Source organism: Colias croceus, chromosome 22 (assembly GCF_905220415.1).
Source record: "Colias croceus chromosome 22, ilColCroc2.1".
Taxonomy (NCBI): Eukaryota; Metazoa; Arthropoda; class Insecta; order Lepidoptera; family Pieridae; genus Colias; species Colias croceus.
Genome location: NC_059558.1, coordinates 7,889,675 through 7,908,977, shown reverse-complemented (window position 1 = coordinate 7,908,977; position 19,303 = coordinate 7,889,675). Strand labels below are relative to the sequence as shown.

General features: G+C 34.8%; 1 protein-coding gene across 2 annotated transcripts in view; it reads right to left on the bottom strand.

Moving 5' to 3' along the window:
• LOC123701620 (rhophilin-2) overlaps nt 1–19,303 on the bottom strand; it is a 68,750-nt gene that overhangs the window by 396 nt on the left and 49,051 nt on the right. For both annotated transcript variants that reach the window (XM_045649101.1, XM_045649102.1), the window contains exons 3-14: nt 13,498–13,614; nt 10,341–10,468; nt 6,640–6,793; nt 5,886–6,027; nt 5,462–5,553; nt 4,945–5,094; nt 4,097–4,255; nt 3,328–3,511; nt 2,724–2,841; nt 2,151–2,266; nt 1,211–1,632; nt 451–603 (exon numbers count right to left, since the gene is read on the bottom strand). In XM_045649101.1, the coding sequence (XP_045505057.1) occupies nt 451–603; nt 1,211–1,632; nt 2,151–2,266; nt 2,724–2,841; nt 3,328–3,511; nt 4,097–4,255; nt 4,945–5,094; nt 5,462–5,553; nt 5,886–6,027; nt 6,640–6,793; nt 10,341–10,468; nt 13,498–13,614 (1,935 nt within the window). The remainder of the gene's footprint in view (nt 1–450; nt 604–1,210; nt 1,633–2,150; nt 2,267–2,723; nt 2,842–3,327; nt 3,512–4,096; nt 4,256–4,944; nt 5,095–5,461; nt 5,554–5,885; nt 6,028–6,639; nt 6,794–10,340; nt 10,469–13,497; nt 13,615–19,303) is intronic.

Genomic DNA, 19,303 nt, shown 5'->3' with positions numbered 1-19,303 from the left:
GTAAATGTATGAAAACCGGCGTCATGGTCTGGATTAAGGCGTATGTTGTATGATCTATCGCTTTATCAAAATTTATCGAATTACCTATGTGAATGAATACGTATACATTCTATATACATTTATATACATTCTTGCAAATTTTTATTGGTAACGTACGTGGTAGACTGCGCCGTTGATATAAAGTCTTGTAAGAATAATGTTAGACGGAGTAATTAAAATATAACATACACTTTTACACACATCAATACTAATATTATAAATCTGAAGAGTTTGTTTTTTTGAATGCGCTAATCTCAAGAACTACTGGTGCGATTTTTTTTTTATTTTGCGAAAATTTTTTTCGGTGTTAAATAGCCCATTTATCGAGGAAGGCTATAGGCTATAGGGCATAGGCTATATATCATCACGAACATGATAACTAAGTAAAAACTGAATTAAATATAACAATACCTTAACAGCATTCTTATCCATAGGCGTAGCTAGCCGCAAAGTGAGCGAATCCTCTGCCTGTTGGATCAATTGAACAACTTCTTCGTGTGAACTCCACTTTACATCCTTATCCCCTATTGAGATTATGAAGTCGCCTTCTCGCATGCCGGCCATCTGCATAAAAAATAATAATAAATAATTGGATAAAACAGACATAAAAAGGAGCGTGTGTGCCGAGTACACTTGTCAGAAGTGAAACTACTTTGGAAAGATTCAATTGTACCAAAATCGTTGTCTTACTCCATGACGTGACGGTATTGCCACGACGCGAACTTGAAATTTTACTCTCAATGTACCTAAAAGTTTCACTTAAAAAATATCTTTCCTTAGTTTTAACACAAGTCATATATTAAGTTAGGGGAAGTATGTATGAAGTAATTATAAAAATGTATTATTTTTAATACTTTTGTGCTGCCTACTGAAAAGTATTTTTTAATAAAACCATTAATTTCCTTATAAAATAACTAAGGCCCTTCATTGAAAGGCGAAATTGAATATATAGCCATCGATTAATTTAGTTAAAAAATTAAGGGCCGATTTTTCAATCCATGGTTAAAATTTATCCACCCAATAAAGTATTACACGGTAATATTGAAATGTCACCCGTAAACTGTCAAAGATGGGCAAAGAATACATTTTTGAAACGGTAGTTTAATACGTTATTCGACGAATAAGTATTAACCAAGGATTGAAAAATCAGCCCTAAACAAAAAATACTCACATCAGCCAACGAGTTCGGTTCTACCGCCGCTATAACAACGGGAGCTCCCCCCCTCACAGAAAACCCGAACCCCTCCTCACTAACATTATATTCACTCGCAACTCTCCTCAACTCCCTCCTCCTCCCCTTATATTCCATAATCTTTGGATAATCCTCAAAACCATTTATGTAGACGCCATTTTTTTTCGTCACTTCGTAGTCCTCTCTATTATAATAGGTACTATTATCTTCAGAACGATCTCGTTTTTTTTGTCTGTCTGTCCGTCTGCGTTCTGTGTGTTTTTGTAGTTGTAGTAAACGAGGCGCCGACCAATGTCGTTTAGCTGAGAATATAGCTATGGGGCCGAGGGATTTGAATAGATCGTCCACTCGGTGGAGGGAGAAATCCGGGGGAGTCAGCGCCAGTTGGAACTTTGAAGCCGCTGGAAAAATTAGGTTTGATTTAGCTTTTAGGTATTTATTAAGGGATGAAAAATGTGGGTGGTTTTGTAAATGAAAAAAAAAACTATATTAAGATATTAATTTAAATAGTTACAGTACACATGTAATGTACTCATGTAATGTATATGTTTATTATGTACTCATGCAATGTAAATGTATTCATGTAATGTATATGTACTCGTGTAATGTACATGTACTCATTTAATGTAAATGTACTCATGCAATGTAAATGTACTCGTGTAATGTATATGCACTCATGCAATGTAAATGTACTCGTGTAATGTATATGCACTCATGCAATGTATATGTACTCATGCAATGTAAATGTACTCGTGTAATGTATGTGTACTCGTGTAATGTATATGTACTCATGTAATGTGTATGTACTCGTGTAATGTATGTGTACTCATGCAATGTATATGTACTCATGCAATGTAAATGTACTCGTGTAATGTATATGCACTCATGCAATGTATATGTACTCATGTAGTGCACTCACGCAGTATGTCGGGCACGTCGAGCAGCTCGGCGAAGTCGGGCTCGTGCTTGTCGCGCGCGGCTCGCTCCCTGTGTGCGCACACCACTAGCGCTAGCGCTTCCTTATCGCGGAGTTCACTGTATAAATAAAGGAATTTAAAGTAAACAATATGTTGTTTTTCACGTGACAACGTCTAATAATTCGATAGAGCCGGCTGCACGCCCGAAAAAACATGAGTCATGCGGCGTTACCTCGCTTTGAGGCGTTCCATGTAAGGCTTGAAGTGCAAGCGAGAGCGCGGAACGAGCGACAAAGAAGCACAATCGTCACATTCAACTATCGTCAGTAAACCGACTTTACAGACAACCAATTTTTGACATTTATGGTATAACCACAAAACAATTTAAACGCAGTCTAACTTTAAACCAGGGAACTGTCAAATATGTTATGACGATTCAAAAGTGCTTCTAGAAAAAGTCTAATTGGACAAATAAATGTTCAAATCGGACCGGTAGTTCCCGAGAATAGCGCGTACAAACAAGCTCTTCACCTTTATAATATGTATTATCAAAAAATAAAAAAATCCCCACTTACCGGCACATTCTCTGCAATCGTAACGCTTCGTCATACAAAGCTAATGCTTCAGCCGTGTGTGCTCGACCTAATGCCACGTGGTCTATGTCCTCGTCGTACTTGAATGTTGATAGAGAACCTGTAATATTTACTTGTATTATATTTATATTTTGTTGTTTTTTCTGGAGGAATAAAAGCTAATTTGATGATTTGATGTCATAAATTTATTGTAAGCGTATGTTTGTGCACCTCCTAAAGAGTAAAAATATGCGGTAAGCGGTACTTATCACAGTAGATAACTGTTAATCTGAAATTAATAATAAAAACAACATATAATAAATAAACACAGTACATTGTAGACATAAATTTCGAATTAAAATTATTTTTGTCTCAAGTGAGGGTAGTTGTAGGTATGTAGCAATTCTGGTTACAGGTGGTCGCGTGTTAGAGTCCCATCCCACAATATTATTTCCCACTAAATATATTTGTCACGAGTGAGGGTAGTCATATATTTTTTGTTTTTTTTTGTCACAAGTCAGGGTAGTCATATATTTTTTTTGTCACAACTGAGGGAAGTCATATATTTCTTTTGTCACTGTTTTTTTGATTTTTTTTTTTATAATACCGTTCTGGTTGCAGTCGGTCGCATACAGTGCAGCAAGGCGGTCGCGTGCAAGGCTCGGAGTGTTTGCGTGTAAGAGCCCCGTTCCACAATACTGATGGGCTAATGCTTTGTAGAACTCTGACTTCACGTGAACAAGGGACACCCAGGAGTAGGGCACGTAGTTGAATACACCGTCGGTTTGCATCTGGAAATAATTTAGAGATTTTCAGTGTATATGTTGAAGTTTTAAATAGAATAAATAAAGAAATAAGTTATATTACATTAGTTGACTTTTAAATAAATGTTAAGCACATTATAAAATAATTGGGTCGGTAGTTTTCAACATTCTGTTTTAACTTTAATTCGAAAATAAACATGTATTTGGAAGTTTCATTCAGGAATTTCCACTATTTTCACTGCAGTTACATTGCGACTCTGGCGGCTGGCCTTGTTTTATAGAGCTGGCAATAAGCCACTCTTTCACCATAAAGCTCAAAATAATAATTTTTATCTTCATCAAAGAGTTGTGAGCACGCGACTCTATCAACATAAATGTTACTTAATTACTTCTACTCAATCTATAAAAAAAAGTTTTACAACATATTTCGCATCTTTGCCTTTCTCCTCGTGGTTGCCTGGCAAAGATCACTGCACAGTGTTAAGGCCACCCTTTGTGCTTTGATTTATGTAATATTGTTACCTTAAATTGTTTTCCTGCTTTAAACTTAATATAAGCTATTTATTACTTGTTTGCCTGCACAATGAAGAGTCAAATAAATAAATAAATTACCTTATCATACAGCTGTCTATAAGTATGTGCAAGCTGTGCGCTCTCCTGTGCAAGGTCGAGGCACATGTGCAAATCGTCACGTAACTCTCTATCACGGCCGCTACAAGCTTCACGTGCTTGGAGTTGTAGCTTCTCGAAGAGACATTCGCGGGCTTGTGCCTGGAAATGAGTATAACATTGAAATCCATACTAATATTATAAATGCGAAAGTCTGTCTATCTGTTACTCAATAACGCCTAAACTACTGAACCAATTTGAAATTTGGTATGGAGATATTTTGATACCCGAGAAAGGACATAGGCTACCTTTTATTGCGAAATATGTACCACGGGCGGAGCCGGGGCGGACCACTAGTATTGTATAAATTATAATTATGCATACTATACAGGACATGATTTAAAACTAAACAGTATTATCTATTTGTACATAGAGCGGCATACACGCCGCTAACGGTATAGAATGGTAGAGATGTAGAGTGATAGAGCGGTGAGCGATAACGCGGTAAGTGATATAGTGGTGAAGTTCTCATGTATGTTTGTGTGTAGAGCGGGAGAGCGGTAGGGCGGGATAGCGTTAGGGCGGGAGAGCGGGATAGCGGCAGGGCAGGAGAGAGGGATAGCGGTAGGGCGGGAGAGCGGGATAGCGGTAGGGCAGGAGAGAGGGATAGCGGTAGGACTGGAGAGCGGTACATCAGGAGAGCGGTAGGGCGGGATCGCGGTAGATAGGAAGGGCTGGAGCGCGGGATAGCGGTAGGGCGGGAGAGCGGTAGGGCGGGAGAATGGGATAGCGGTAGGGCGGGAGAGCGGTACAGCGGGATAGCGATAGAGTAGGAGGCCGGTAGAACTCACAGTCATGAGCGTGCCGAGCACGAGCAGCGTGTGCGCGGCGAGGTCGACGGAGGGCGCGTTGGTGAAGTTCTCGTGTATGTAGCGCAGTGTGCCCGCTGCTCGGAGCAGAGCGTCCACTGCTCCGTCCAGGCCTGCGCACGTTTGACGGTCCTGGGACAAACAGATGCAATTAATAGACAGGTCCATATAGAGCAGTCGCGGTAGAATTCTAACCAATACCCGCGGCCCCGTCATTAAAGCGTTAATGCCTTACGATATTTTTCAATTTGTATAACTCTGATTCGTAATCTACGAATTATAAATAATTTCGAATGCATGGTAACTTTTGATGGTTTTCTCGTTCTTCTATTTTGGATTGATATGAAATTTTAAAAATAGCTAGTATAGATACGAAACCAAAATTGGTACATTAAATCCGCACAAATTTTACATCTAGAAATGTGTATTTTTCATTCAAAGTTTTATATGTATATTTTAAACTCAATGTTCTAGTGTGATACAATAAATCACTACATACCTGTTTAGCTCCAATCTGTGTGTATATTCCAGCAATGTTAAACAGTACGCATGCTTTCTCAAATGCAACCGTCCTTTGACATGAGGGTACTCCTGAAAAAATATTATATTTTGTTATCAAAATGCCTTAGGTTTAGGTTTTCGTCATCACTACATAGTATAAAACAAAGTCGCTTTCTCTGTCCCTATGTCCCTTTGTATGCTTAAATCTTTAAAACTACGCAGCGGATTTTGATTTGGTTTTTTTTAATAGATAGAGTGAGGTTTTAGTACATAATTTATTAGGTTTTAGACAAAGCGGGCGAAGCCGCGGGCGGTAAGCTAGTCCTCAATAATTCCTAGTTGAATATGGGGAATTATTCCCGCTATATCAAACTCGAAACTACTTTAAAAAAATCTCGTTTTAAATCAGTTAAAACCATTACCTGTCAAAGAGTCGAACCACTCGAAGTAAACGCCCAGAGATCTATCAGGCGGGAAGAACCGCCTCTCGATATAGTACAGCTGGTTGTAGTATTTGAAAAGCAGAGCTACACCCGCTGTTGAACGGACTGGGGTTCTTATAGCCTGGAAATAAATGTACATATTTTAGGTTATTACGTAAAAAATAAAAAACGACGTGTGTCACTCGGGGACTGCCGCGGTAAAGCTATTGCATAGCATGCCTTCAAGCCACACCTCCGTGCTCGTCGGAGTGGGGAGCGTGAGGTTTTTCGTTACGGAATTTCTCGATTCGGTCCCCGCGCTCAAGGCCCGCGATAGAAGCTATGCAATAGCTTAAAAATAAAAAAATAAGTCCCTTGTCCCTGAACGCTTTTGATTAAAGTAAAAGAAGCTTATGTCTTTCAGGATTAACGTAGTTTTCTACGCAATATAAAAGTTGTCTAAGGTAAAAAAATCGGTATAGAAACTATACCATCTTTGTCACGTAACTTTACAGCAAATGGCGTGGTAAAGACATGTTAGGATATACTAGAGAAGAAGATTAACCAGTAATTCCGAAATAATAATTACTAAAACACTTAAAATAAAGAAAATAAGGCACATATTTACGAATATTTGTTGGTGTACGTGCGGACTTATTTTTAATTTTCTACCACATATGACATAACTGAGACTCTAAGTCAGGCCTATTTTTATTCCATTCCCTCTTTCAGAACAAATAGATTTCTCATATACCTGTCTCATATCCATAAAATCCGAGATGGCATCTTCATAAGTCGCCGCATCTTCACTATAATGTTCTAAGATGAAGTCTTTGAACGGCTCTCTGAAGTCCACTTCTTTTGTCTCCTTGAGACCCAGAGGTATCATTGGCATGACGCATTCTTTGCTGTAAGAAATAAATTATTTATTTGTTAGTATGATTAATAGTTTTAATTACCAGTGGAGAAGATAATATCTAAGAATAGAATTTATTCTGAAAGAATTCATACTTGTATGTGCTTCTTGAATATAATCTACTATATCCCGATATTATAGCAGAACGGATAAATGTTCTGTCCTATTATCAATGTGTTTTATACCAACCAATGTTTAGTTTCTTCTCAAGGCTTTGAAATTTTTGTAATAGTATAGTCGTTACGAGAACTTTTTTTAAAATTAGTAACTACTCCCAAATCTTCAAAATACGTCAATCACGTACCCTTATCAATATTTCAGATACAAGAGTTATTGAACTGTTCTCAATGATGGTCGGTCAAGGCTTTAAAAACTTGACAAAACAACGTTAATTACAATATAACACCTTCATTACCAACATTACATTACCATGAATCACAAATCCTATTACATAAAGACCACATTGCCCCTAAGTTGTTACATTACGTTAAGGGAATTAAATAAAAACAAACCCTGTTCCAAGTACCTATTACATGAGCATTGCTCGGTTTTTGCGACAATTACTTTTAACAGCCGCTTCAAATTGCTCAAATTACATAAAGTCGGTGTAATATCTTAGCGGTTCACACGAAATAGGTAGAAAGTTTGTAGTGGTATGTATCTTGAGGTTTTCAAAGGGTCTGTTCAAGTTGGCGATAAACGAGGGACTATGACTTCTATGAAGTTTTATTAGATCTCCATTTAGGGTTCACCTCTAGCGTGGAGGTTTAAAAGCTTTTTCAAATTTGCCGATAAGCTATAAGGACTATGACTTCTATAAAGAGTCAAAAGATGTCCAATTAATTAAGACCTAATCTTTCAATGTCGTTAGATGGGAAATACCATGATCTGATCAATCATTCCTGGAACATTGCACTCATCGTCTTTTAGTTTAAACTAAGCAAAGCTTTTACAAAGGAAACTGTTATTAAACATTTTTTATATTAACATTAAATGTAATTTATAATTAATATTGTTAAAAAATCTGCTTCACGAGACAATTTTTTAACATGACGTGTCGACACATTGTTTGTAACCTATAGCACATAACATCACTTCATACCTCAATATTCTCCCAATAAAAGAGAATCGTACCTCTACTCCGAATCGAATTCATAATCCTACTATAACCACTGAGCCACAGGATCATCGGGGAAAATAGAACCCCATTATTCAACAATGTATCTTATTGACACTATAACAGTGATTATCCTCAGTGTAATATAATTGACGGCAAGTAAAGGACATCCACAATTACCTTTAATGGCAGGATTATTTATGTTTGAGCATGGTACAATCATTATCTAGCTGGATGCTTCTCAAACTATAGAGAAGTTTTATAAAATCTCGTATTCATGCAAAAATAATACTAATATTGACGAACATTTGATCAAAAATGTTGCTTGGAACTTTGTTGAAATGTTTTCGTTCTCCGGGAGAGGACTTTTCAATGTGCGTTATCAACTCTGCTCTCTCTAGTAATATGTTGATAACTAGCTGTGCCGTGCGGTTTTACCCGCATTACTCCGCTCCTGTTGGTCTTAGCATGTTGATATTATATAGCCTATATTACTCGTGGATAATGTAGCTTTCGAATGGTGAAAGAATTTTTAAAATCGGTCCAGTAGTTTATGAGTCTATTCATTACAATCAAACAAACAAAGTTTTCCTCTTTATAATATTAGTGTAGATAACCCTGCATTATGTTGATTCAACTTTGTTGCTAAGTAAATGTCTACCATGAATATATGTGGTTGTTATTTCGTAAACTGATTGCTTCTTCAATCGTTGAAGGTGGTTGAAGGAACACAACCATGAGTCGAAAGGCATGTCCAAAAAAAGATAGATGACATTTTGTAGTTTACCTCTAGATATAAGTTATTTTGGTTTATTAAATATATAATATGGATTAATTTATTGCCGTATTAAACACGATTAAGACGCATTTAGAATCAAACTAATTATAAAAAATCAAATGTGGCGGAATGATGCACATAAAATTCTAATTTATTATTTTAGAATTGACATAATGTACACTCGGAAACTAGAAATGTTACAGAACACGTTTAGCTTACAATTTTGTTAATAAATCAAGATCATTATAAACTTAGATTACAAAATATTTATTTTTATTAATAAATTTTATAATAATAAATATGAAGGATTAATATGAAGTACTGTCAAAAAAGTTTAGTTTCTATTTCAACCAATTAGGTATTAAATTTGAAAAAAAGTAGATTATGCACATAATTTCACTCCAAATTTCATCCAAAACGGTATTCCCTGTTATGGTTTACAGTGTTGACAGACATACAGGCTCAGGAATTTATAATATTATATTATTATCTACGCGGCACTGCAAGTACATATTATTATTTGCTCCTGCGGCTGAATCCAGGGGAGAAATCTAGTATTTCAATGGCTAATGTCTTATTCTGATGTATGTATATTACTGGAAAATTTCATCAAAATCCAATATTTTTTTCGTGAAAGAGTAACAAACATACATACACAAACTTTCGCATTTGTAATACTTGTAGGAATTTCCTATCTAATATTTGTTATGTATTGAATTAACAAAATCTTAATATATATAAATCTCGTGTCACAATGTTTGTCCTCAATGGACTCCTAAACCACTTAACCGATTATAATAAAATTCGCACACCATGTGGTTCGATCCAACTTGAGAGATAGGATAGTTTAAACATGTAGGTACCACGGGCGAAGCCGGGGCGAACCACTAGTATAATATAGATTGAGAAGCGATGCCTTAAATTATACATCATCGTGTCAAACAGGTCGTGTTTGATATGAAATGAACTACAATATGTGGTTTATTTAATTTTACGGCTTCTTTAAGAAATTACTATGTTATTACTTTGGTTTTTTTATTTTTTCTTTCTGGACGCTGATTGGTGGATGAAATTATATGTATTTGTATGTTTGTTATCATGGTTAGCTGGTAATTTTTTTGTTTGTACCTAATTATATGAGGTGCTTTTGAATTGTTGGTGATAGGGTTGTTCCTATAAGGTTAATTTAACACGTCGTTAGTTATTTTGTAGATAAATACAATAGCTATTATGGTCAAACATGAACATATAGTACAACATAATATCAATACCATACTAGTTAGTGAAGTTGGAAATAATATTTTAAATGAAAGCAAATTTTAAATACGCGACACTATCATTAAAATATATACCTACTAAAGACAATTTGGATCTTTTTAAAATTGTCTCATTGACTTGAAAACCTGTATTTTTCTATTGGTAAAATAATTTTTGAATTTGGTCAACCTAGTTATTAAGTTAAATCGAACATACCTACAAAAAATATTTTAATTTTATAGCATTCAAATGTTTTCATTAAAGAATATTAAAAAATCGATTCGAATCCCGTCTCGTGATCGAATTTTTTCTACTCTTTAAAAATTTATATACTTACACAAAAAATTAAACTTTCTCTTAATAATATTAGTATTTTTAAATACGTACCTATCGTTTTGGTATAATTCCACAGATGAGTTCAACTCGGCTAGTTGCTCCTTCAGCAGCTGTAAGTTTGAGTTCACGAAGCTAAGCTCCAAGGCGACTGTCTCACGCAGTTTTCTGTTCGTTGTTGCCTGCAAGTTAGAATTATTATTATAACTACAATTTTCTATATGTACAAAAAAATTGTATAGGTGATTAGCAAATTAATAGATTTTGTATTTAATGGCTCTTTGTAGTAATTTGAATACGCGTATTTTAAATTATATCTATACTAATATTATAAAGTTGAAGAGTTTGTTTGTTTGTTTGAAACATGACATGATCTCGGGAACTACTGGTCCGATTTGAAAAATTCTTTCGGTGTTAGATAGTCCATTTATCGAGGAAGGCTATATATCATCAGTCATCACGCTAAGACCAACAGGAGCGGAGCAATGCGGGTGAAACCGCGGGGAACAGCTAGTAAATAATAATACAACATAGGTATCTACCTATGTATATATGTAATTGGTTTTCTATCGGGTCCTATTTTTTTATCGAAATTGAGATAATATAAGCTATCTTATCTTTTAAGTTGGAAAAAACTGTACAGTCTGCAAAATTTTATTAAAATCGGTTCAGTAGTTTACGAGTCCATAGCGGACAAATCACAAACATCGTGACAAAATTTATTAAGATAATGTCTAGAGAAGTCTTATTTAACATCCACTATAAGTTAAGTATCGAAAGTTACTAAAAAAAAAAAATACTTAAGTATTTTAAAAAGATTCAGATTGTTCACCATCAATTGGATACGGTTTTCACCGTTTTATCGCTTGAAATATAAGTTAATCGCGGCTATATTTGTTTTTCTTGTTTTGTTGGGTCATCTAATAATCTATAATATAAAAATGAATCGCAAAATGTGTTGGTAAGCGCATAACTTGAGAACGGCTGAACCGATTTCGATAATTCTTTTTTTATTATATTTCTTGAAGTACGAGGATGGTTCTTATGGAGAGAAAACGTAAACATGTAAAACGGGCGAAGCCGGGGCGGACCGCTAGTATAAAATATAATGTATCTGAAAAGATATTATATTTTACAATTGACAAACAAACATATAGGTGAAGCACTATAAGCGTGTTAAAAACATGATTAAGAAAGTTTCAAGTTTCAAGTAAACCGTTGTAACTTAGGTTCAAGTTACGCCACAAGGACTTATTTCCTGTATATAGTTAGCCAAGTGTGACCCGCCGTGCTCTGACCTATGACCTTCACTTGTCATGGACTCATGAGGGGGACATCTTGAGCCTAGTTTATTAGCTTCATTTAGTTTGAATCGATACTATTGGTTATTTACAAACACATTCCTCGCTACTCATCCTCGCACATTATTGGTGGAAAAGCACCCTAAATAGTGTTCTCGAAATAATATGAAGTAAATTTTTTGAAAAAAAACAAAAACCGACTTAAATTTTGTTACAGAGATCCCATACTCCTAAACCATTCATCATCAGCTCAGCAACATCAGATGGTGACCATTAGATGCAAAAATCTACATAATATATTAAGATCATTTCTGATAAACAGTGTATATGCCTACAAAATTTGAGGGATTCCCTCGATTTCCCCAGGATCCCATCATCAGATCCTGACCTGGTGACAATGGGACCACCTCTGACGTATGACCTACCAAATAAAAAAATAATTATTCAAATCGGTTTATAATTGCCGGAGTAATCGCGTATTACAAATATACAAAAAAAAATACAGTCGAATTGATAACCTCCTCCTTTTTTTTGAAGTCGGTTAAAAAAAGCCTTGGTTCAAATAAGTCTTTTGTTAATAATAATTATGATATTAATATGAGCATTTTAATGTTGAGTTGTTACCATAATATGTTACCTATGTTTAATTAATTCGACACAGCAATGAAGATTCGTAATACAAGGAGTATTTCTCTAAACTCAAATTCAAACATTTATTTATTCAATTAGACTTCTTCTAGAAGCACTTTTGAAACTTCATTACATATTTTTTAACATTTATCACCGATTCGGAAAGCAGTATCTACGGAGAAGAACCGGCAAGAAACTCCTCTATTATCTTTATTTTGTTTTATTAATAAATGAATAATAAATAGTGATAGTGCCAAGCAATAAATAGACTAGAAAATCGATTGGTACAAAATAAAAATGTTAAGGTTCTATTTTCTAATAGCCGCGAAAAATTAATGCAAGAGACGCCATGACTGAAGAAATTTTCGTCACAAATAATTGGATGGAGTCATTATTTTAAACGAAGCCATTTTCTATTTCATCGATTAATGTTGCAATTTAGAAGTAATTAATTCGTATTTTATAATATTTGAGATATTCTATAACTTTATGAAATAGTTATTCATGAATTCGTTTGTAATAACTAAGTTTTTATCGTAACAGGTGTGATATTTTTCGTTACATTGAGAAAAGTATATGTGGAAGGAAAAAAATTAAAGGGATAATTAAGGAGGTGGCATGCTAACTGGGTATACAGGATGTCCCACTGTTCGTATACTAAGCTCAAAGGAGGTTATAGTTTTGCATACGCTGAGTACGTAAAAAATGCTTATAAAATTCCAGACGCATTTTTTTTTCACGTGATCAGTGTATGCAAAACTAGAAAGAAGAGAGAAAGAAAAAATGTTTATTTGGCAAATAGTGAGACACAATACAGTAAAAGCATAAAAAAAAGAATTACAAAAAAGAAATGAATAAAAAATACAAAAACAAAAAATAAAACAATGTTAGATAAAAGTGCCCCCGTATCGCCAAAAAGGATCGAGTTCAGCATGTGCCAGGCATATGCCTGGCGGATGCTGAACTGGCATGGAACATGGCAAACTACAAGTCCCTTCGCGCTTAGTATACCAATAGTGGGACATCCTGTATAGAGAAAAGCTTTAAGCTCTAAAAAGAGGGTTATAATCAGAGGACATAACATCCTAATAAAAATTAAATTACTAAGACAATTACATGGCCTTTATGCTCTTATTACTATACTAACAAGATTCATTGCGTCGGTCCATAGCCGCAGTATTATTGATTTCCTGGCTCTTATTACACAGTTCAAATGTATTTCAGATTTATGCAGCGTGACGTCATATGACCTTTTTCCCCTATTTTGCCTTATTCCTTACCTTAAATAAATTCTCAGCGCCAGCCCTCAAGCGCAGTTCCTTATTAATCTCCTGGTTGAGTTGGCAGCGGCGAGTCTGCAGCCGGCCGCGGCACGTCGCGATGCGCGGGTCGGAGCCCTAAGGACAAAAGAAATAATATATTAATTCTATATCTATAGTTTTTTTGTGAAAAGTTAAGCGTGGGTCAGAGCTCTGGGTAAAATAAATAATTGGTTATTTATGAGATTTATGGGATATAGATACTGAAAAATTGAATTATTGACCTATAGTAGCAGCAAATACAGATTAAAGAAGTGAACATACTGTAAGAAATAACACGCGAGGCCGGGTTAAATATTTGTTTGAATGTAATAAGAATGTACTGCGATTCTACACAGCTACCTAATTGATGTAGGTAGTTGATAACAAAACGCAGCAAGTCAGCGACTATTAGCAAAGTGAAGGTAGTTGGGTCGAACGTCGTATAAACAACGTCCGAGCCCCTAGGCACCATTCGTACGAATGCGCCACGATACAAAGGAAAGCGGCTTTTTATAGTATTCGACAGCTAAGCATGTTCAGACTTGAAATAATGACAACTATGTTGACAACTATTCATCCATAAAAATATCAAATCAAAAGTTACGTCTAACACGGCCATACTGACAATCGTACGTCCTCGTACGCCTTTTCTCGTATTACAGTACAACGGTAGTTCATCTCGGGATTACACAACCATCCTGCCTCGGCCACACTGACCTTACAGAACAACAATCACATCCACATGACATAGGCACTACGTTCGCGTATCATGGGAACAACACCTACTCATTTGTGACATAGGCACGACGTTCGCTTAACACAAATGAAGGCTCAACTACCCCGGACCGCAGGGCGCAGTCCGGATAGCACACACAACTCCTTCGATGAACTACATTCCCGTTACAATAATCCACGTAACAAACTTTTACTTTACACTACGCACGAAAAAACACAAACGCCAGTATGCCGTTACAAAACTACGTAAACTCAAACACATTTAAAAAGTATGGGCTTGAATTCTATCCCGCTTCTGATGTAAGAAATAACACGCGAGGCCGGGTTAAATATTTGTTTGAATGTAATAAGAATGTACTGCGATTCTACACAGCTACCTAATTGATGTAGGTAGTTGATAACAAAACGCAGCAAGTCAGCGACTATTAGCAAAGTGAAGGTAGTTGGGTCGAACGTCGTATAAACAACGTCCGAGCCCCTAGGCACCATTCGTACGAATGCGCCACGATACAAAGGAAAGCGGCTTTTTATAGTATTCGACAGCTAAGCATGTTCAGACTTGAAATAATGACAACTATGTTGACAACTATTCATCCATAAAAATATCAAATCAAAAGTTACGTCTAACAATACGTTATGAATAAAATAAAATTGCTATCACTATCACACACAACTGTGGGTAATCGTTAAGAAACAAAATCTTTAATGATGCTTATATAAGCATATATACCTATATCTGAAGAACTCAAGAGACAGTCACAACTCAGTTACAGTTTTTGTATGAAAAGAGGTCTTCCCAATTGAAGATACAATTTTGTAACTGTTCAAACATGTACTATTAAATTAGTGAAAAATGCATTTGTAATGCGATGTGTGTAATTTATTGAATTATGAACATCCTTATGTTTCCTTAAATCTTTTTCAATTTATTCTATTTTGATGCCCAATAACCAAATTATAATGTATGCCCTATATAAATTTAATTTGTTATTACCAAACCCTGTCATCACAGAGATGATCATCGATGCGCACGCGCCGGTCGCATACCGACGTCGCAATTCGATCTACTTTCACTGTTTCATACATTTTCATGCTATGACGATATTGACAAATTGCAATGAGACGCAATTGGACGAGTTATGCAGTTTCTATCTATAAGTTCTCGATAGTGTAATTTTATTACGATTTACTAGTAGTAGTGTTACTTATTTTAACGTTCGTTCCACGCATCGCCATCATACATATTATTTAAGATGTTTTTTTGTACAATGCAGAGCGTTAGATAAAGGTATGAGACATAAATTCGGTTTAGCTTTAGACGTAACTAGCTGGTGTCCGCGATTTTGTCGGCAGTGCTCCGCTCCTGTTGGTCTTAGCGTGATGATATACAGGGTGTAATCGTTAAGTGTGCACAGGCGATTATTCCGTAACTATTACAGATATCAAAAAACTTTAAACTGATATCGAAAGAATTTAACCTAATGAGTAAAATGGCCATAATAAATTTTTAAAAATAAAACGAGAAATATCTAAAAAATTAACTTGAAACCCTCCCATACATTTTGTATGAGATACGAATATCCCATGTACATGGGTTGATCCAAAAGTAATGATAATCAATATTAAACAAGGTCATTACAGTTATAATAATTATGTAGTTCTCTAGATAGTCTTTTAACTAGAAAATATACTTCAATATTTTTTTTCCTAAACTGAAAAAAAAAAAACTTTGACTTCATCCACAAAAACTCCTTCACGCGGCCATCACTTCGCTGTCGTCTTAAAATAATTTATTGCTAAGAAAGTGTTTCTTGTGCCGAGGAAAGAGATAAAAGTAAATAGGAGCTAGATCTAAAAAATAGGGTAGGTGTTCAAGCATTTGGAATGCCGATTTTTTAATGGCAGCCATCGCAACTGACGCTTTGTGATCTGGTGCGTTGTCTTGGTGAAACAGCGTTCAGGTCCGCAGTTTGCCATGTCTCTTTTCCTTACTAACCTACCGCAATCTTTTAATTTGGTCTGTTTAGTAAGAGCCCAATAAAGTGGCTACCTTTTTAAAATATTCCACCATAATTATTCCTTCAGCGTCCCAAAAAACTACCGCTTTAATCTAACCTACCTACTGATTTTCACTTTGAATTTCTTCATCGTCACTTTGGAAGCTCGCATCCAGGACATTGATTGTTTTTTGGTTTCAGCATAAACATGGTGAACTCGGGTAACGTCCATGATCACAAAACATAACACAAAAAATGATCCTCTACATGTCGAATCGTTGTTTCTTCTTTCGTCGGGAAACATTCTGGCACGCACGGTTCACATTCAAATTAATGTAAATAATTGGAAACGTGGCCTGTTGATATGATTTTTTTGTGATTACTAAGTGAATACATGAGCAAGCAAAAAACGTTTATTTTATATTTTTATGTGCACAGGAAATACCCAATTATCATTACTTTTGGATCAAACTAGTACATTTAATATGAAAGATTTTAGCTTTTTCTTTCTTTTTTTGGTTTTCTGCTTTAATTACTTCGCAAATTTGAAGGGAAGTTCATTTAGAAACTGTAAATAGAGCTCCTCATTGTATTGCACAATGAGGACATCACTTCGAAAATCTGCTATGAATACAAAATGTATGGGAAATAAAATGTATGGGAGCGTTTAATGTAACATTTTTGGATATTTCTCGTTTTATTTTTAAAAATTTATTATGGCCATTTTACTCATTAGGTTAAGTACTTTCGATATCAGTTTAAAGTTTTTTGGTATCTGCAATAGTTACGGAATAATCGCTTGTGCACACTTAACGATTACACCCTGTATAGCTTATAACCTTCCTCGATAAATATGGGCTATCTAACACCGAAAGAATTTTCCAAATCTTTCCGGTAGTTCCTGAGATTAGCGCGTTCAAACAAACAAACTATTCAGCTTTATAATATAAGTATGGACACGATAATAATTCTTACATTACATTGAGACCTTGAATGTGAATAAAATACGATTTTAACAATTTCGCGTGATTAACGAAAAGTAATCAATTAATAATATCCTCTAATTAGAGAGCTAAAACAATGAACTGATTTGCAAGAAATAAAATTATACCTAGCAAAAAGCTGATTGCACGATTTTTGTGTACAAAAATTCACACACTTAGTTAATTATTAAATTCTTTTAAAATAATTCTAGAAAAATTTTGAAAAAATAAAACTATTCTATGTCCATCATTATGTAGTATGTACGTATGTCATCTATATATAATATAACACATTCTTTGATATTATAGCCATTACGCAAAGCCGGGGGCATCATCTCGTTTTAATTAATTACGGGCTATTCCACGATATTTAATAACACTTAAATATTGCTACAACACAATTATAGTATAAACTATATTTTAATAAAATACGTATATATATGCATTAATCACAAATGTTTCATTTTATATCATACACATAGGTTTGATATAAGTGAAGCCGCGGGCAAAGTCTTGTGATAATTGATTATTTCATTACGCAATGTATGGAGAAAATATATCTTATATATAGGTATATTTTACTACCTGTTTCCTGTGGTTTCATCCGCAAATAAAGCTATGGACAAAGACTTTCATTCCCTATATAAGCTTTTTAGGTGTTAATATTAATATTACTATGTTTGAGGCTGGCTCTTGAGCTTTTTTCATTTTAATTTTTATTCAATTCGGTGCACAGATAAAAAGACAAACAAACTTTCGCATTTAAAATATTAGTATACTTTTAGGTACCTATGCCTTGGTCAAGAGCTGTTGCCTGTTGCTATTATGGTGGTAATATACCTTGAACCAAATTGTTATTTACAACGTCGATCGCGGTCGATAACATTAATTTTAATAGTGTAATTGTATGTGTTTCTTATTGTTTGAAATAGTTTGATGACAAAATTTAAAGAAAAGGTTTGATAAAGATAATTTGGCTGAGAAGAGGATTTTTAATAGAGCTTAGATAAAATCGAATATATATCTTACTAGATTTGCGGCCGCGGCCTCGCCCGAATTTTCAAAGAAAATCCGCATAGTTCCCGTTCCTGTGGTATATATACTGGATATATTATATCCTGGATAAAAGCCTATGTTTTATTCTGAATCTTCCACTATCTACATATCAAATTTCAATGTAATCGGTTCAGTACTTCAGTAGTGTTTGCGTAAAATAGTATTGTTACATCCATCCATCCTCAAAATACTTTTGCATTTATAATTTTACCTAGTAGGATTTTTAGTACGAGATAACCAACGTCCAAGAGGCTAACTTATTATTACACCCATATCAATTCAAATTATTAATAGATGGTTTTTTACTATACTTACGTTATTGTTTCTGTTCAATAATATATAATTCACGTACCACGTGAATAAAAATAAAAATAAGTTGAACCTTAGAACCTTAAGACATTTAAAAAGAAATTTATGCTAAATACTCATTGATATTCTTGTCATGCACAATGCCGAGGTTTTTGTATTGTGCGGTTTCTTCTAAGGTATTATATTACTTACTTTATAACATTTAAGTTTTTATTACGGAAATATAAAGAGGGAAGTGTAATCCATACTAATACATATTAAAAATGCTGTACCTATATGGACGTATGGTATGTATTCGTTTTCACGGCTAAACCGGGTGGTATTGGAAAGGAAATGATTGATTTTATTTACTAAAAATCTAACTTAAATATATATTTAATTGTGAAATTAACTGTTGATATGTCTGTCTGTCCTTCTTGTGTGTCGTACGTCACTGTCATTTCTTCTTATTATACATATATACTACTAGTCGTCCGCCCCGGCTTTGCCCGTGGTACATATTTCGCAATAAAAGGTAGCGTATGTCCTTTCTCGGGTATCAAAATATCTCCATACCAAATTTCATGCAAATTGGTTCAGTAGTTTAGGTGTGATTGAGTAACAGACAGACAGACAGAGTTACTTTCGAATTTATAATTATATTAGTATGGATAAAATGATTTTTTTTAATAAATAATTGTTTGTTTCTCTGGAGCCTATGTATAA